We start from the raw sequence: 17,343 nt of genomic DNA, 5'->3' as shown, positions 1-17,343 counted from the left end.
TGCGAATGGTTGTCTGTCTATGTGTGTTAGTCCTGCGACAGACTGGTGACCTGTCCAGGGTGTACCCCGCCTCTCGCCCTATGACAGCTGGGATAGGCTCCAGCGCCCCCTGCGACCCTGAAAAGGATAAGCGGAAGCGAATGGATGGATGTTTAGGGTTTTAGTTTTAGGTCTTTTTATTACTGATTTTTTTATTGTGTTCTTTTCTTCATGTTTGCTGTTCTGACTTGTTTAATTCGTGGCTTTACTGTGAGGCTTTACATGTGGGGTTTCACAATTTGCATTTGCACCTGGATTAAGATGTGCTCTCTAAATAAAGGTTTTCTTTCTTGACTTCTGAACCAAATAACAGCTTATGAGGTGGTAACTACTGGGAACATGTCCTCAGGGCGCGAGTCCCTCTTGTTTTCTGGAGTAAAAACTTGTTCAGCATAACTGAAGAATAAAGGTGCACTAAACGATGAGGATGATCTTCAGTGGTGGTGGTGACACATACAGGTTGCACAGCTGTGACTTCCAACCAACATAAAATCAAGATCATCAAAATGTAACGACCTCGACAGGAAATCTGCAATGACCCAAACGCTTTAATAGAGTTTAATGAAAGAATTGTTTTTGCCTCAGGATTTTACAATCAGTCAATGCCAGTGCTGATTTATGAGAAACATCAATCCAGTTTCATTTAATATAGGATTTAAACAGCACCAGATGACACAAGGTTAAAAGACAAAAGATAGCATGAAAAAAGAATAATGAACAACTAAAAGCAAAGGCCTGAAATATTATTTTATGATTATTTGCTGTTTTTGTTCATCTTTAAAGACTCTCCTGAGAGACTGTGAAAAGCTGCCAGGGAACCTGAATTGTTTCAGGTAGGTGGAAAACATACAAACACCGCAATAACAAAATAACACAAGTACCTATATTAAGAGGAGTCGGCGCCCCACAAACAGCTGTGGACGGCCTTGTTTGTGTAAACCCTTTGTTATTGCGAACAGATGAATAAATATCGTCACTTCACACTTCAGGAAACCTTTCCCTGCGTGTTCATCAGAAATATATTGATGACAATGAGCCTCAATAGTTTTTCTTTTTAAATAGATTTGATTTTTGTGGTTTTAACATAGTTTTGTTAACATGTTTATTTATTTATTTTTATTTCAGTCTTTCAGTCTCCAGATTTAGAGGAGCCTCAGCCATCCATCTGTTTGATTTCCATTCAGCAGTCAAGAGGAGCTGAGAGATTATGAGATTCCAAAAAATATAGAACTGACTCTTCTGTATTCACTTCACTCCAATAATAAATGCACCACTGTTTTATTTTCTTCCAGTTACTTTAAAGCACTTGTTTTTTTATTCTATATAATATAATATAATATGCCTTGCAGCTGGAGCTTCTGCTCTCATTAGATTCTAACTACACTACCCAAGATGCCCTGCCCGTCCCGTTGCCAGGATACGTAACATTCCACAAAGGCCATTTTGACGCCGAAAAGCGAGTTTGGCTTGAACTCAGACGACAAGTAAGACATTTAAAACATATTTATCAGATTTGAGTTTAGCTCTGCCGGCAGGTCGTTTGTCTCTGCATGCCGAGTGTGTGCTGTCTCAGGTGGGTTAATCGGCTTAAAACCGCCGGTGTCGGCTTCTTGTTAGCTGTCTGCTGCTAGGTGGCTAATGCTACTGTAAACCGTTGTTTCTGATGGAGATTTTACTGTGTCCGCCCGCAGCTGACCCGCCGGGCTCCGATGGAGCGGGCTGACCGGGACAGAGGAGGCCGCCTGCTGAAGAACCAGCCGTACGACGAGAGCCTGGATGTGGCGGACGCCGAGGAGGTACCGAGCGTGTACAGCCCGACTCCCCGCAGCCAGCCCCAGGTAATCTCCTCCTGTCCTTGCGGAGAGCTCCGGTTTAACCGGTGATCGTGACGCCTGCTCGCGTTTCTTCATTATTTAAAGCTCAAAGTGTTTCCAGTCACAAACTCGTCTTATATAAGAAACTGTGTAGAAATGACAGAAGAGTGAATCTGGTAATGTTATTAAAACAGTAAATAAAGTTTTCTTCCATCAGAGTTGAACTGTAAGCTGAGTCACTCCTGCCATGCTCCAGGTTGGTCTCAGGTCACATGACCTGGTTTTGTTCCTTCGTCTTTCAGGTGGAGTTCAGGAGGAGCAGCAGGAGGGTTCACAGCCTGATGTCGGCCCACAGCAGCAGCGACGAGTTTGACGAGGACCATGGGAGGGGGAAGGAGCCGGGAGGGGGGCGGCCAGAAGAGGAAGAAGAGGATGATGACGAAGAAGATGATGATGACGACGAGGACTCCGAAGATGACGAATCGGAGGAGGACAGCAAGCTCCACAAGGCACCGGAGGGCCTGTATGATCCCGCCGACTACGCCAACCTGCCCGTCAGCACCGACATCAAAGAGCTGTTCCAGTACATCACACGGTGAGCAGAGACACACATGTGCCAACTCACGTTTTTTAACACCATCTGGTGCTTGTTTCTGCTAAAACAAAAAAACCTTATCAACGTTTATTGATAAAGCACCGAATCACAACAACAGTCACCTCAAAGCACTTTATTTGTTAAAGACCCTGCAGTAAATCACGTAGTTGTCACGCACACATCTGGAGTTTCCGTGTTTTGTGTTTGTCTCAGATACACCCCCGAGTCCGTTGAGCTGGAGCACAACCTGAAGCCGTTTATCCCGGACTTCATCCCTGCAGTGGGAGACATCGACGCCTTCCTCAAGGTTCGAACACAATCGCACCTGATAGCATAGAAAGCGCGACCTCTGACCTCAGAGTGACCTCATGTTGTAATCCCACAGGTGCCGAGGCCCGATGGCAAACCGGACAACCTGGGGCTGCTGGTTCTGGATGAGCCCAGCGTGAAGCAGTCGGACCCGACGGTGCTGTCGCTGTTTCTGTCGGAGGAGACCAAGCAACACGGCGCCACTGAGGTACATACACACCTGTACGCACACACACACACAGACCTGTACACACACACACTCAGCATTAAAGTCAGAGTCACTCCTCATTGTTTCTTTCCTGCAGGTGAAGAAGGTGACGAGCATCGCCAACCCTCAGAGCAACCCGCGGGCGGTGGACAGCTGGGTGGAGAGCATCAGCGCGCTGCACCGCTCCAAGCCGCCAGCGAGCGTCCAGTACAGCAGACCGATGCCTGACATCGACAGCCTGATGCAGGAGTGGCCAACCGAGCTCGAGGAGCTGCTGGACCGCCTGCAGCTACCGTCTGCCCGCCTGAACTGTGACCTGCCGCAGTATGCGGACATTGTGTGCAGCCTGCTCGACATCCCCGTCTACGGCAGCCGCGTCCAGTCCCTGCACCTGCTCTTCAGCCTCTACCTGGAGTTCAGAGACTCGCAGCACTTCACGCGCAGAGCTTAGTGGCTGGAAGTACCACATCCAAACGGTCACAAAAGTCTGGTCAGGAACTGAAAACTAACCCCAGATGTTCGACTATTTTGTGGCTGCTGTAAAAGTTTTTATTAGCTGAGAACCTGTTGCTCTGCTTTTGTTTATTTCCTCATTTTGTTTTCTGTTTGTCCTCTGAAATAAAAGCCATGTTCAGGCTCTTTGTAAAAACACAGCTTTCGAGCTTCATCTAACCTAAGCTTACTTTCACTGCTCACCTGTGCCACCTGCAGCAGCCTGAATACTTCAGGGACCAGATGAAGGTCCTTGATAAACGCTGTAATAAACCAGCCGCTCAGAACAAGGTCACTGTCTGAACATCTGTAAAGTCCTGTGCCTGCAAAAACCATCTGTTACTCAAAGATGCCCGTATATATTATATGTAATTAATAAAGTAAACTCTGTGAGTGTAACCCAGTCATAGATTACATATTGTTATAATTACACAAAATGTGTTCTTTATACCTGACTGCTAGGACCTTCAAGCCTGTATTTATATTCATTATCGGTTAGAGCCCCTCCTTGTTCTTCTTCTTCTTTGGTGCAACCCTGTAAATACAGTGTACCCCTTTGGCCTCTCCCATTTTCTACAATTCCCCTGTGGGGGAGGTGGGTGTCATTTCCCTGTACCCTGTGCAACACACATGTAATTCATATTTAGCCACCCTGATGTTTCTGATTGCGATTATAGTTCAATTATTGTCATCATTATGCCTGTTTTTTGTTAGACGCTATAAATGTGTAGTATATGTGTGCCACAAATGTGGCGCCATTAATGCTAGCACAAATATATAATTATGGCTAGCTTGGAAGTTGTGATGGGTTGAGCTAACCCTCTCCCCCACTGTTTGTATTTGGTTGTAGGAGCTGGAGCGAGCAAGTTATTTACTCGGAGGTCTTTCTTTTACCTTTCTTTGTCAGGTATGTCGGATTTTTTGCTGGTGTTTTTTTTTTCTTTTGTCAAAAATGTTCCATGTAAGTTCGTACTTTATGTTTAATGTAGAAATAAATGCAGAGCCTTTTCTACAATTCCCGTGTGGGAGAGGAGCTGGAGCGAGCACTTGTTTACTTGGAGGTTTTTCTTTTACCTTTCTTTGTCAGACACAACGCAGAAACACACGAGGTCAAAGGTCAAGTTTGAAAGCTCCAAATATAATTTTAAAAGACGTTTTTAGAAGTTTTCTTTAGGTGTGTTTTAGTTCTAAACATTTAGATTTTTAACACTAATTTAACAAATAATCCTATTTTGTTCTATTAGTATTTTAAGTCATAAATACTAAACAAGAAAATCTGCGTCTCCTCCCTCCTCCCACAATGCACCGCACTGTTATTGTTTGGGCTTCTTCAACATGGCAGCCACGGGCTGCCTCTTCCAGAGAACCCTGGCCCGGTCCAGACCCGGTACTAACAAGGTGTGCTTCCTCTACTTACAGCCGCCAGGACGATCTTGATCAGTCTGATTGATTAACCGGTTGCTACAGCTGCTAAATTCCCCGCCTTTTTGCCGCCACCCCATCCTCCACCAGACTCCATTCAAAAACCTTCAGCTTTATCTTGACCAGCGCAGTCAGTATGACGTGTTAGCGCTGCTGAATGATTCTCACATTAAAAAAAAACATATGTGATATAGAAAAGGATCCGCTATGTTTACCGACCGAATACTAAATTAATATTACATAATACAGACGTAGAAACATGTCCAAACTGTCTTGTATCCGTTAGCTTTTAGCCTGTAAGAAACATGCTTAAATGTCAGATTGTGGAAGAGCTGCTTGAAACGCGCTTTCTAAAAAGAAACAGCAACCCGTCTGGTGACTGAATGTTGTGCCGAAATCAAATTAGGATCATAAGTATTTAGAAAAATAGCCAGATGTGTTTTGGGTTTGTTCATTTGAAGGCGCAGAATAAGAAAATCATTGATTAGTACGTTTTTAAAATTGGATTTGGTTTGTGTGACGCACCTCTGCCTGAAGGCGTCAGTAAATTTTTGACAGTGAAATGACGGATTTAGAGTATAACCTGTTTTTATCCTTTAAAAATTAATCCGTTTTTATGTTGTACGTGTTGTATTTTGTTTTTAAGACCACTTATCACTCAGACTTAAAGTAGAAACGATTCTGCTCAATTCCAGCTCCAAAATGTTTTATTCACTTTTTATTCACTAAAACTTTCATCAGTTTTACCTGAATGACAGTTCAAAATAATTATTTTATTTTATTTTGGCCCTTTAAGCTTCCCCCTGCTCCTCCTCCTTTAACACAACTTTCTTCTCATTGGCTGCCCCTTCTGTCCTCTATGTGATGTCATACAGATCCAAGACTAGAAAAAACAGTGATAAACTGAGCTTTTGGAGCAGCAAGTACATACACTGAGCCCATAGTTGGTTGTGATTAATATGAACGTCTACAGGTGTAGCAGGAGCTATGCTAACACTTTTTTTTGCCTTGCAGGCATCTCCATCCTCTTCGGTTGTCTGCAGGGAGTTCCTCTATGTGGTGGACTTACAGCGTTATACCAGGGACCAGGGCTTCCCCGTCTACTTCCCCCAGGCCGTCCTCAAAGGTCGGACCCGGTTTTAACTGGTTGTTTGATATATTTCAATCTGATGACGATACTGGTTTTCTTTGGGGTTTTACCAGTTTGATGTCTTCAGGTGACGACTTGTACGACGCCACATTGAGTGATGGGGACTGCCGGGTTCAGGTGACTATGGATCCTGGTCTGAACCGGCTGGTGGAGAGGAACATCCTGCGGCCTGGGCTTGCAGTGAGACACGCCACCTTCAGCATTGCCATTACCGCACAGCTCCCCGAGTGCTCTGGGGCCTTTGGGGAAGGAGACAGGTGAGTGAGGACAATAGAGAAGATGGAGCTGTGATGCAGTCAGACCAGCTGACTTGTGTGTGCTCCTGCAGCTACAGGCTGGTGAGCCTGGAGGTGAAGGACGAGGATGAAGAAGTCGGGGTCAGATGGTCGGATGTGGACTGGGACTCTTTGCCCTGGTTTGGATCCTCAAAAACTGAAGGTAAGAGGCTAGAAACGAGGAGATTCTGACTCTCAGATTTTTCAGATTTCAGGTTGGAATTGACTTAAACAATTATGAAAATATGAAATGTTTTTTTTTCATTCCTTTTCACTGCTGATCTCTGTTTTTGTTTTGTTACAAATCAACTGCACCGCTTTCAATTTGGTCAAGGTTTGATTTCTGCAGCGCTTCTTAGTTAAGAGAAGGTTGACACGATGGCTCTTCTAGTAGCACATATGAAGCATGTGAACCACACAAAAAATGATCTGTTTCACTTCTTCACAAATGTTATTCTGCTCACAACCATCGGCCTCCTCAAAGTGCATTAGTGTGATAAACCTGTTCTTTCTAACTAGTTTTAGAGTTTTCTGGTGTTTTTGACCCTAAAGAACGTCTTACAATGGCAGCCGCCAGTCACTGGCAATCAGACTGAGATGGATAGAATCATCCTTTACATGAGTAGTGAAGAAAAGAACTGGATAGTGATGGACATGATGTCCATTCCTCTAACACAGATTTTGGTCATCAAAGTCTTCTTTAGTCATCTTGTCTCAAGCTGAACTAAACAGCGAGTGACTTTTTTAAATGAAAAGGTTTGCTTCTAAAATTTTAAAGCTTCTGATTTGCTGATGTTGTTTATCCAGCAGGTCCTTTGGTTCCTCTGAGAGCCAGCAGGACCGTCTTTCTCCCTCTGTGGAACAATGTGGACTACAGCGGGGAGGTGTGGATGGAAGCCACTGATAAAGAGACAGCGGGTCAGGAAGCAGAAGAAGAGCCAGAGGAAGGTATCTATGTCTTCATTAAAAAAACATTCCTTCAAACAAACCCGCTGACTTCTTATTTTTACCATTTTTTATTTACCATTTATCTGGAAGTAGGCCTTTCTTCTCATTGCCTGTCCCCAGAGAGCAGGTGGGTGTGGTGTCTGTCTCTCAATGACATCACACAAATATAAGAGTAGAAAAGAACAGTGTGATTGCCACTTTTAACGTTATCATCGACTGCTAGTACTGGAGATATATGACAGAAGATTGTAATAGTAAATTATAGAATTCTAAAATATAAAGTGAGTTAAGACAAATCCGTTCAAACAGTGGATTCATGTCGTTCTTGTTGGCTGGATTGGCTGTGTGTGTTAACAGGACGATGTCCTGCTGTGACCATATCCGAGCTGCGTGAGTCCTATCTGTACGGTCGCCGGGGCATCGCCAGAGGCGCCGTCCAACACGAACTGATTGTACGCATCATCAAAAAATCACATCTCATGTATTACGGGAGAACAGACCGGAACTGTGAGTGTCCTTATAAGGTTAGTGTGCACCATTATTGACACTGGCAAAAACATTAATACAGATTTCTATTATTTATTTACCTATTCACTGTTTAAACTAACTCAAACTTAAACAACATCAGACAAGCATTAATTGCTATACCAGCAGGGGAAAATTGCTCATTCAGTCTCATATTTTGTCCAATTTTCTGGATTGGAAAAATTGGGTATTATTTGTCAAATTTATCTTAATTGTTTTAAAGAGCCACTCAAGGGAAACAGATAAAGACACAGTGTAACAGCCATACGTAACACGTCTTTGTTCATAGTAGTACAAAGGATGTAATTACCAGAGGACCTAATGCTGATCCCTGAGGAACTCCAGACTTTATAAACTGTTCTCTCGCTCCCTCTGCTTCAGGCGGTGCTGGAGGTGAACGATCGGACAGGAAATGTGTGGGTGGTGTTGTGGAACAGTGTATGTGTCAGCTGGTACCGCTGCCTCAAGCCTGGTGACATCATCAGCCTGAGACGCTATCGAGTCAAACAGCATTACCAGGCTGAGCTCAACGACATAGGTACACAGGAACAAAGCAATGAGACTTTTTTAGTCACTTTTTCCTTTTTCAAACTCCGGTACTTTGGGGTAAAAGGTGTTTTATGATGTGCAGATTTTAAAGCTTAACATATTATTATATTAACTTCACCCTAAAACTCAGTTTGAACTGGTGATTCTTTGCTTTTGTGCCCAGTGGGCCTCTCATTGAGTCTCCCCACTTGTGTTATTCACACACGTCTATATTTAATCTTTCATTTTAGCCTTTTCAACTTCTCAGTTACCTTTAAATCTCACCACAGGTTAGAAGTCAGACTTATTCTAACTGAACATTGTATACGTGGACACCTGTGACTCACAGTTATCGCTTTGATTCTGTTTTTCTGTGCAGAGATCAGTGTGAACAGCAGAAATCCTGCTGCACGGATTTCTGTCCTCCAAGAATCCACTGTTTCACCTGACTATCTTCCCCCTGCACCCACCTACAGCTTCTACAACAGGTACATGATCCTGTTTGCACATGAGGACTCTACTCAAACCCTTAGAGCAGTGTTTCCCAAACTTTCGGAGCCACGGCACATATTTCACATCAGAAAAATCACAAAGCACACCACCAAACAAAAATGTCACAAAAACCATTTTTAATGAAATATAATGATAATCTGCTCTCAATTTACTTACTTAGTGTGAAACCAGGCCTGCTTAGTTGAACACAAAGCTGATATTCTTGCAGGAACTGAAGAAAGACACACAGGAAGTTCTTCCTCAACAGCTCTGAGTCTCTTTTTTTCCTCTTTATTGCAGTCGTACTATAATACTACTCTGTACATTAGTATTTCTTCTTGTCTTCTTCTGTTTTACTGGCAGTTGGTAGTCCACTTAACCCACTTAGTTGAAGAGAATCTGATTGTTCTTCCTGTTCCTGTTCGTCCTGTCACTACACGCCACTCGCTTGGAGTACCAATCTAGTGAAAGTGGATAAACTTCCACGGCACACCTGATAATTTCTTATGTTACACTTATGTGCCATGGTACAGTGGTTGGAAACACTCCCTTAGAGCCTGCTGTTTGTGAGCAAGATTATGAAGACACTATAAAACACTATATATTAGTGAAGCAATTTAAGTTTTAATGTGGGTTTGATCAAAAAACGGGGACTTGGCCTTGGTAGATGTTTTGTGTCCTCTTCTAGTTTAAATAAAGCATTCCTGGCTCCTGTCGGTAACCTTGGTCCTTGCAGCTGAATGTTTCGCTGACCCTGAAACTAAACTCTACCCTTCAAACAGGCAAACACGTCATCATAAATGAGAAATGTCCCCATAATTCAAAGATGTCCTCATTTTGATCGTTTAAAGCTGATGTCCTCTCATGGTTTGAAAGACAAGTGCACACACTGACTCTTTTTGTCAGTAAGGAGCTGCTGGACTGCCCTAATGGTGCTGAATGTGATGTTATTGGCCTGCTGACGTTCTCAGGACGGCCGGAGCGAATCAGGAGCAAGGGTGAGGGAGTTACCATGGCGATAAAAACACACCATGACAACAAAATTTGCTGGTTTTCTTTCAGTTTTCTTTCAGCCACAAAGAAATTGGCTTTTTATTCCTAAGTATTATATTTTATTTTAATTTGAAGATGGCAGAGGGGTGGAGCTTCTGGAGTATCGCTGGCTACGATTGGAGGACGGGACGAGTGAGCAGCCAGTCATGGTGAAACTTTTCTCCACGTCTCAGCCAGAAACCCACCTGAGGCTGTACCCACGTGAGACACAGTAGCTTTGACCCGTGAACATATGAATGTGTGTCTACAGCACATTTTATCTTTGTTTACTCGTCCTCCGTCTGCAGTGTCCGTGGTTGTTTGTACACGACTGAAGGTGGTCAGGGCCTCGGATCAAGGTCACAACTGCTTCTACCTGACCAACACCACCTACACACAGGTGTACTGCACAGGTAACACGCTGTGTACGAAGCTAGATTCACATTTTCAGTTGCAGCGTTTCTCCCACTGACTCCCCCTGGCGGTCAATGTTGTGTGTCAACTCTGTCCTCGCTCCTGATTGGTCGACTGTCAGGCCTGGGGCACCACTCAGAGATGAGTTACCGCAGGCTCCGCCCAGTTCGGCAGTTCCTCCAGTGGCTGAGGAGCCAGGACGATGAAGAGGTGCTGAACAGGGCTCTGATTGGTGGCTTCTTCATCTACCCGCCCCCTCCGGTCTCCTTGGAAACATACATGAAGGACAAGAGAGGTCAGCATGCTGTGTTTATAGCTCCTGACCACAGAGCAGTTTCATTTTTCTGACGGTCGGAGCTTCAATCATCTCAGTGATGATCTTTCGTCTCACCTGTGCTGAATCTAAAACACAGGTGAGCTGGGATTCCTGCAAGGGGCGGAGCTTAAGAGGGAGGTGGAGCGGCTCTGTTACAGGGAGAGACACACCTTCTGTATCCAGGCTACCATCACCATGGTTACTTATAGCCGCAGAGGAGAGGTAACAGCTAGTGCACAATTATTTGTTATGTAAATGTAAACTGCTTTACTTTGTGATTTGATCTGTAAACAGTTCAGTTATTATACATTTCTCATCTGTTCTAACAAAAATACATGCAGAGGTCATGTGACTCTTTCAGCATAACAGAGACTGGGTTATGCAGGTAACCTGTATTCTTTATAATGGCCACTAGAGGGAGATATCTGCGTGTAGAAGGATGGAGATGACTTCAACGGAGATGAAAATGTGACAACTTTTTGGTGTTTATTTTCACTGCAAATCTCTCGTTTTCTCTTGTGTTATAAATCAAGTGCACCTCGTTTATTTCAGTCAAGAGTTACGTTAAAGGTTTGATTTGTGCAGCACTTAGTTTAAAGAAGGTTCACATGAAGGTTCAGATGACTGACTGAGATAGACAGATTTGACATAATTTATTATTTTATTCATCCTTTGCTTGAGTTATGAAGAAAAGAGTTGAGTAGTGACAGATACAAATGGGACCCAATGTGAGTCTTAATTCCTCTAACACAGACTTTGGTGGCCAAACGTCTCTTTTAGTCTTCTTGGCTCAAGCTGAACTAAACAGCGAGTGACTTTAAGCTTTCAGGAAGGGACAAAAGCAGGTCGCTGTAAAGTAACAAGCTTGCTTTCAAAACTTAAAACTTCCAGTTTGGACATGGGTCACACGTCTACAGGAAAACAGACAAAGTCCAACAAACACTTTCTTATTAGTTCATATTAGCTGTTTTTCCAATAATCAGTGTAAACATTCAGGAAAGATGCTCGGAAACAAAGCCGGTGTAGCCTCGTGAATAAGAATGTGCCAGCGTTGACCACAGGCTACAGGATAACTCATGTATCACTTTCCTGCTCTCGAGATTCACCACAGTGAACATCGGGGAAAACATTCGAGCTCCGGCAGCTTTAATTAGTAGAAGATCAGCTCTTTGTGTGAATTGTGTGAAGCGTCTCCATCACTGTAAACTCCCCGGACCGCCTGACCTCCTTCTGTTCCTCCTCTAACACCTCCTCATCTCTCCTTCAGGAGGATCGCTGCTTGTTCTGGACAGACCGAGCTTCATCTCTCTGCCCCTCCTCCGCATCCTCTTCCTCGCCCTCTTCTCGCCACCGCTACGCATCTCCCCCCTCCTCCCCCTCTTACTTCTCCCAACTCCCGTTACCTTCCACCCCTCGTTCCTTCAGACCTCCCCTCTCCTCCTCCCCCTCGTCCCCCTCTCTCTCGCTGACCTCTCCGTCCTCACTGGTCAGTAAGTCGACGCCTTGTCCTCCGGACCGCAGAGCAGGGTGAGACTTTAAACCGGCTTTGACTGCACCGCTCAGCTCTGACCGCGAGTCACACTCTCCATGTTTGTTTCAGCAGGAGATCGTGGAAGAGGAAGCAGCTTCTGCAGACGGACACGCCAAACAAGAGGTCAGTTCTGAGGGGGATGCCACTGACTCCGGGTCATCGGGTTATATTAATGTATAAACTGCGTACCGCACTATTCCAGTGTCTGACTAATCAGAGCTCCTCGTGACAGTTGAACTCTAATCTAAGGAGGTTGAATTGTTTTGTCCCTTCAGAAGTCCCCGGATCACACTGCAGCCAGAGCAGAACAACAAGACGGGTAAGACTGAATGTTGTTTTAAAGAAACTGCACTTTGCTGAGAGGAAGTTTCTGTATGACCAAATCTAAAAATAATAGAGAACCTTTGTTTAAATGAATGTTCATACTAGGTGTGTGGAGACCACATTCAGCATCCAGGACAGATAAAGTAGTTTTGTTCTTTGAGTTTTTCATTTAAATGTTTGTCTTCAGCAGCTCTACCTGATAATTAAGACAAAAGGTCTGACCGCTTCAGTCTACTCCCGAGGTTTTCTTCCGTACATGTAATAAAAACATCAAGGTCCTCCCAAAAAGTATGGTCCTCAGGTGGGATAAAAATGTAAATAAAGGTAAATAAATTTTACCTGATCCTGAAAAGGACTCCTTAAAAGCTGTCGTCCTCCTATGGGACACACACACACACACACACACACACACACACTTTGAAAAAAAATCTTAGCAGTGACCAGAAAACGTTTGATCAGAACAAGGAGCCAAAAAGCCTGAGTTACTCACATCTGACAAGAAAAAAAGAAGGATCATCATGAGGGCAAAAAAAGAAAATGACCAAAGGCGTTTCCACCAATCAACTGAAGTCCTCAGAAAATCTGTGCTCCTCACAAGTGACCTTTGTGTGACCAGAGAGACTGTAATCATTTAAAGGAAAAAAACAGAAATACTAGTCCTCACAAGATTCGATCCTCGTAGGTGAGAAAAACAATAATCAAATGTGGTGCTAACAAAAAACCAAAAGGACAGAGGACCTCACAAGAGACCAGAAAAAACAACTTTTCATAAAAGAGACCCAACTGTGCTCCTTGTGTCTACCAGAATAGGCCTCACAGATGACAGAACATAAAAAGATGATGGTCCTGGTAATCAGAGGAGCTACAGTCCTCAAAAGTGACCACGGGGACGGCGTTCCTCATAGTACGATGTTCTCGATCTTCTGTCTGTCTGCAGTGATTCTCTTTGAAGCCTCTATGGAGTTCCTTGAAAACACAAACTCTGATGACAACAATGATGAAGACGATGACGACGATGATAATGATGATGAGGACACTTCGTCTTTTGTTACTGCCCACACTTTGCCGGCCTTCCCACCTGTTGCTGTGGAGACGCTCCCGATGCGTTACGACCACACCCACAGAGAGGAGCAGGTGGCTGCGGTGGCAATGGGAGGGCGGGCGACGCCTGAGAGGTTTGACTCCACCCTCGATGGCTACTACACATTGAGACTGAGAGGTACACTTTAATAAGCGCACTGGTAACCATGGTGACTGTCATGATATCTTATTGAGACACGGTCAGATTTTCCAAATGTAAATGAACCACTCTGTCCCCTCAGCTCTCTCAGACGGAGTGCTGATCGACACCGTCTTCCTCCCCCATGCCTCATCTTCCTCTCCCGCTCCTCTCCTCTCGTCTCACTCCAACACCTGGACCTCCATCTTATCACACGGAGCCTTCTCCTCGCACACTCCTCCACCATCACCAGGTCAGTGAACACACACAGAGCAGTGGTTCCCAATCTTTTTTTTTGCTGGGCCCCCCTTTGTTTTACAAGAAAAATGTCCCCCTCCCTTCGTGCGCACAAACACATCCTCCAACCACACACACCCATATTTTGCTCCATCGCACTTTATTTCACACCCCAGCTGTTTCGTCCACGTAAACGGCGTTTCGAATCACAGAAAACGATAATTTTTTAAAACTCCTTTTTTGCGTTTACGTGTGGACGAGGAATACAGAGTTCCTCACCCAACGTCAAATGTATGTGCCTTTTTCACGTCACGCTGTGCGCCACGTTATTGTTTACATGAGATGAACTGCAGAATGGCAGATAGAGACAAAATACTGTTAATCTTAAATCTTCAGGTTTTACACACAGTTACTGTCCCTCCATTCAGAAAGGCAGAGGCGTCACAATGTGGTTATTTTATTGTAGTTGTTTGTTTTTTTTATGTGTAATAATATTCAACATTGCTATCAATGCATTTTCCAAAAAATGCCTCTCTGTGGAAAATGGGTTTAAAAACAAACAACTGTAAGATCCTGTTTGTCCGTGATTTAAACAGCCCAGCGCTGCTCCCGACGAAGGGAAAACCAATCCTGCAGGGAGACCTACCTCAGCACTTGTGCAGGTGAAACCAAAGGGAAGATTTGCTTCACCATATTTTCTCGTCTTTGGCTTAGAATGAAGTTGGTTTGGAAACATATTCAGCGATGCTTCATCTCCTGCTTTGCGTTTGTGGAGGCGCCCCGTGCTAGCAAAGTCCAAGCGTTTTGCACCCCCCCCCCCCCTTTTTCATACCGCGCCCCCCCTGCAATGGCTCTGCGCCCCCCTAGGGGGCACACTTTGGGAAAGTCTGCTATAGAGAGAAATGTCCTCATAACGCAGAAATGTGATCATCAAACAGTAATATCCTCACAGTGTGTAACTTCTAATGTCACAGTGTAAAAATGTCCTCATAAATACAAATGTCCTCTTTGTGCACAATGTCCACACTGAGCAGAAACACTTACATTATCAAAACGTCCTCTTAAAGCAGAAAGGTTCCAGCAGAACAGAAATGTCCTTCTATTGCAGACTTGTCCCCAAAATGCAGGAACGTCCTAATAAGCAGAAATGTCCTTGTAATGCATAGACGTCCCCACAAAGCAGAAATATCTTCTTAATTCAGAAATGTCCTCACAAACTAGATACGTTCCCACGGAGCATATCTGGTCACACCTTCCCACACACAAAGATGTGATAGTAAAGGGTCTTTTCTTTGCTGCTCAGGTGACCTTATCGCTATGGCGTCCCAGCTGACCAATCAGAGGCTGGTGTGCATTGTAGAGGCGTGTCATCTGGGTGGAGCTACAACTGAACTTGTCCTAAGCAGAGCCTTTCAGCTGACCAACTGATGCCTGATGGGAGCTGTAGTATATACACTTAAAAATTCTAGTATTTGTAAGTATTGAGAGTTGTAGTTTTTTACACTAATTTTAACTACATTGTAACATCTTCAGTGACAAATTTGTACACTTTATTGCTGTTTTCTTTTTTTCATTGTTCTTATTTACAAAATGCTGATGGGACGCTGGGAGTTGTAGTACCACTTCATCAAAGTACTCAAAAAGTGCAGTAATATAACGAGGTATTAATAAAATGTGCATAGCAGGGTTCATAAGCTTAATAGAAGAAGGTAAAGAGTTAAAAGTGTTGTTGTTTAGGGTAAAATTAGGCTTAAAAGTCCCTTTTTAAGCCTAATTTTGCTTTTATTTTGAATAATACACTACGATTGTGTTGGTTCATGTTTGTACGGTTCAGTTTGGACCATTTTGTATTTACAGTGTAAAATTATTTCTCACTTCCCTTAAAATTCAGATTTATGACCTTATTTTATGCCCCATTTTCCTCTTCTGGACTGTGACATAATATTTAACATTTTTTAAACTTTAGAAATTAACTTATTTAAGTATAAGGAGAGAAGAGCTGATGTGGCGATTAATGCAATGTGGTTACTTTCTTTGCTTCTCACTGCTGCTGCTGCTGTTTTGTTGTTTGTGGTATTTTCTGCCTTTTTACTGTGAAATTTCTGTAAAGTATTCACTGTGACATTCAGTGTGTTTTCTGTGAAGGAGGCTTTGAAATAGGATTAACATTTGTGCTACAGTGTCAGGTCCACAGTGTTTCTGAAATCCTGTCTTTGTTTACCTGTTTTCTGTTCTTGCCAACAAAAAGCATTTAATAACTTTAAATTATATTTTATATTTTATTATATGCCAAACCGCTTTGTTAACATTGATAAACTTTTGTTTTCCTGGATTCACAGCTTGTTACATTGTATCTGTAGTACGGAAAACATTGTTCTTCACTGAATGTTCTTTGGATTTCTACACATGTGAAGTTTTTATACTTCAAGCAAATATATTTCATTTAACATCCCAATAAAATGTCTCCCATGTGAATGTTTCAGTGGTCGTATTGTCCAACTGATGTTTCTAACTCCCTAAAAAGCTATTTTCTCTCACTGACAGCAGTAATTTATCTCCCAGTGCTTTCTGTGTTTCTTCCACTACCAGTTTCTTGGATCTTCAAACCCATCATGGATCATCTGAATATCTACTTCTTTAAACCACCTCACAGATGTGTAGTTTTATTTTATGGTTATTTTATTTATCTTTTTTGAGGATTGGGAGGTCTGCATCACTTTGAGTTCATAAAGTGCAGTTTCTATTCTGGTATTCCAAAACATGGCCTTGACCAACACCTTCTGTAAAATAATAATAATGAGATTGATAATTAAACAAAAACCATTAACACTAATAGTGACACAAATAAAAAACTCATCTGGAAACAGAAATTAAACTGATTGGAAAAGACAAAACCACAATGACTGGATAATGACTTAAAGAGTTAGTTCAGTTGTGGCTGGTGCTGATGGAGGAGAGCTTGAACAACCTTGTTCAGAAGAAGAAATATAAGAAGAAGGAGGTAAAAAAGTTTTACCTTCATAAAGTTGTCAGTGTTTCGAACTACTTCAGCAGTATGTACCAACATGTAGTACACGCTTTAAGGAGCCTGATTACTTTCCTAAATAGCTTTGGCATTTGTAGGAACTCATCTTTGTTTAACAAATTCCTGGGCTTTTTTAAGGAACTCTCAAATTTTCCGTATAAGAACTTAGACTTATTTAATTAACTGTTGAACAAGTTCATAATCCTAGCTATGATGGTGGCTGTAGAACCAACATGTTTTAAGTCAGCCAAGACAGATCTAAGCCATTTAGACTGTAGCCCATAACCCCATACAGTGTACAAAATAAGTATGCACACATTTAAAATGTACACAATATTCTAAAAATATGAACTCTTAGCAAAAAATAAGGAAATGAAAAATAAACAAATTCTAATTTTATGCTTCCTTTCTTACAATGTTTTTATCTCTTTTGATGACTTTAAATGCA

The 17,343-nt window shown here is 42.9% G+C and overlaps 2 protein-coding genes across 5 annotated transcripts; both read left to right on the top strand.

Moving 5' to 3' along the window:
* Nucleotides 1-1,441: 1,441 nt before the first annotated feature.
* On the top strand, nt 1,442-4,503 carry ift46 (intraflagellar transport 46 homolog (Chlamydomonas)). 2 transcript variants are annotated; one of them, XM_084923032.1, is made up of 6 exons: nt 1,442-1,523; nt 1,731-1,877; nt 2,156-2,448; nt 2,662-2,755; nt 2,834-2,965; nt 3,063-4,503. In XM_084923032.1, exons 2-6 carry the CDS (start codon nt 1,749-1,751, stop codon nt 3,414-3,416), a joined length of 1,002 nt encoding a protein of 333 aa, XP_084779158.1. In that variant the 5' UTR covers nt 1,442-1,523; nt 1,731-1,748; the 3' UTR covers nt 3,417-4,503. The 2 variants fall into 2 exon arrangements, with proteins under 2 accessions (XP_084779158.1, XP_084779159.1); XM_084923033.1 differs by having other exon boundaries at nt 1,472-1,612.
* Nucleotides 4,504-4,746: 243 nt separating this feature from the next.
* LOC146389684 (RPA-related protein RADX) lies at nt 4,747-16,345 on the top strand. Of its 3 annotated transcripts, none has more exons than XM_084923031.1 (19): nt 4,747-4,855; nt 5,894-6,005; nt 6,097-6,286; nt 6,358-6,467; nt 7,112-7,252; nt 7,610-7,776; nt 8,159-8,315; nt 8,685-8,793; nt 9,704-9,795; nt 9,926-10,051; nt 10,138-10,242; nt 10,365-10,538; nt 10,657-10,781; nt 11,827-12,086; nt 12,160-12,213; nt 12,366-12,409; nt 13,352-13,633; nt 13,737-13,886; nt 15,174-16,345. In XM_084923031.1, exons 1-19 carry the CDS (start codon nt 4,793-4,795, stop codon nt 15,296-15,298), a joined length of 2,586 nt encoding a protein of 861 aa, XP_084779157.1. In that variant the 5' UTR covers nt 4,747-4,792; the 3' UTR covers nt 15,299-16,345. The 3 variants fall into 3 exon arrangements, with proteins under 3 accessions (XP_084779157.1, XP_084779156.1, XP_084779155.1); XM_084923030.1 differs by having other exon boundaries at nt 4,778-4,855; nt 7,115-7,252; nt 12,163-12,213; XM_084923029.1 differs by having other exon boundaries at nt 4,778-4,855; nt 7,115-7,252.
* The last annotated feature ends 998 nt before the right edge of the window (nt 16,346-17,343 follow it).

The sequence above is a fragment of the Perissodus microlepis genome, chromosome 3 (assembly GCF_051167445.1).
Source record: "Perissodus microlepis isolate ML-2025 ecotype Zambia chromosome 3, ASM5116744v1, whole genome shotgun sequence".
Classification (NCBI taxonomy): domain Eukaryota; kingdom Metazoa; phylum Chordata; class Actinopteri; order Cichliformes; family Cichlidae; genus Perissodus; species Perissodus microlepis.
This window is presented reverse-complemented; position numbering and strand designations above follow the sequence as displayed.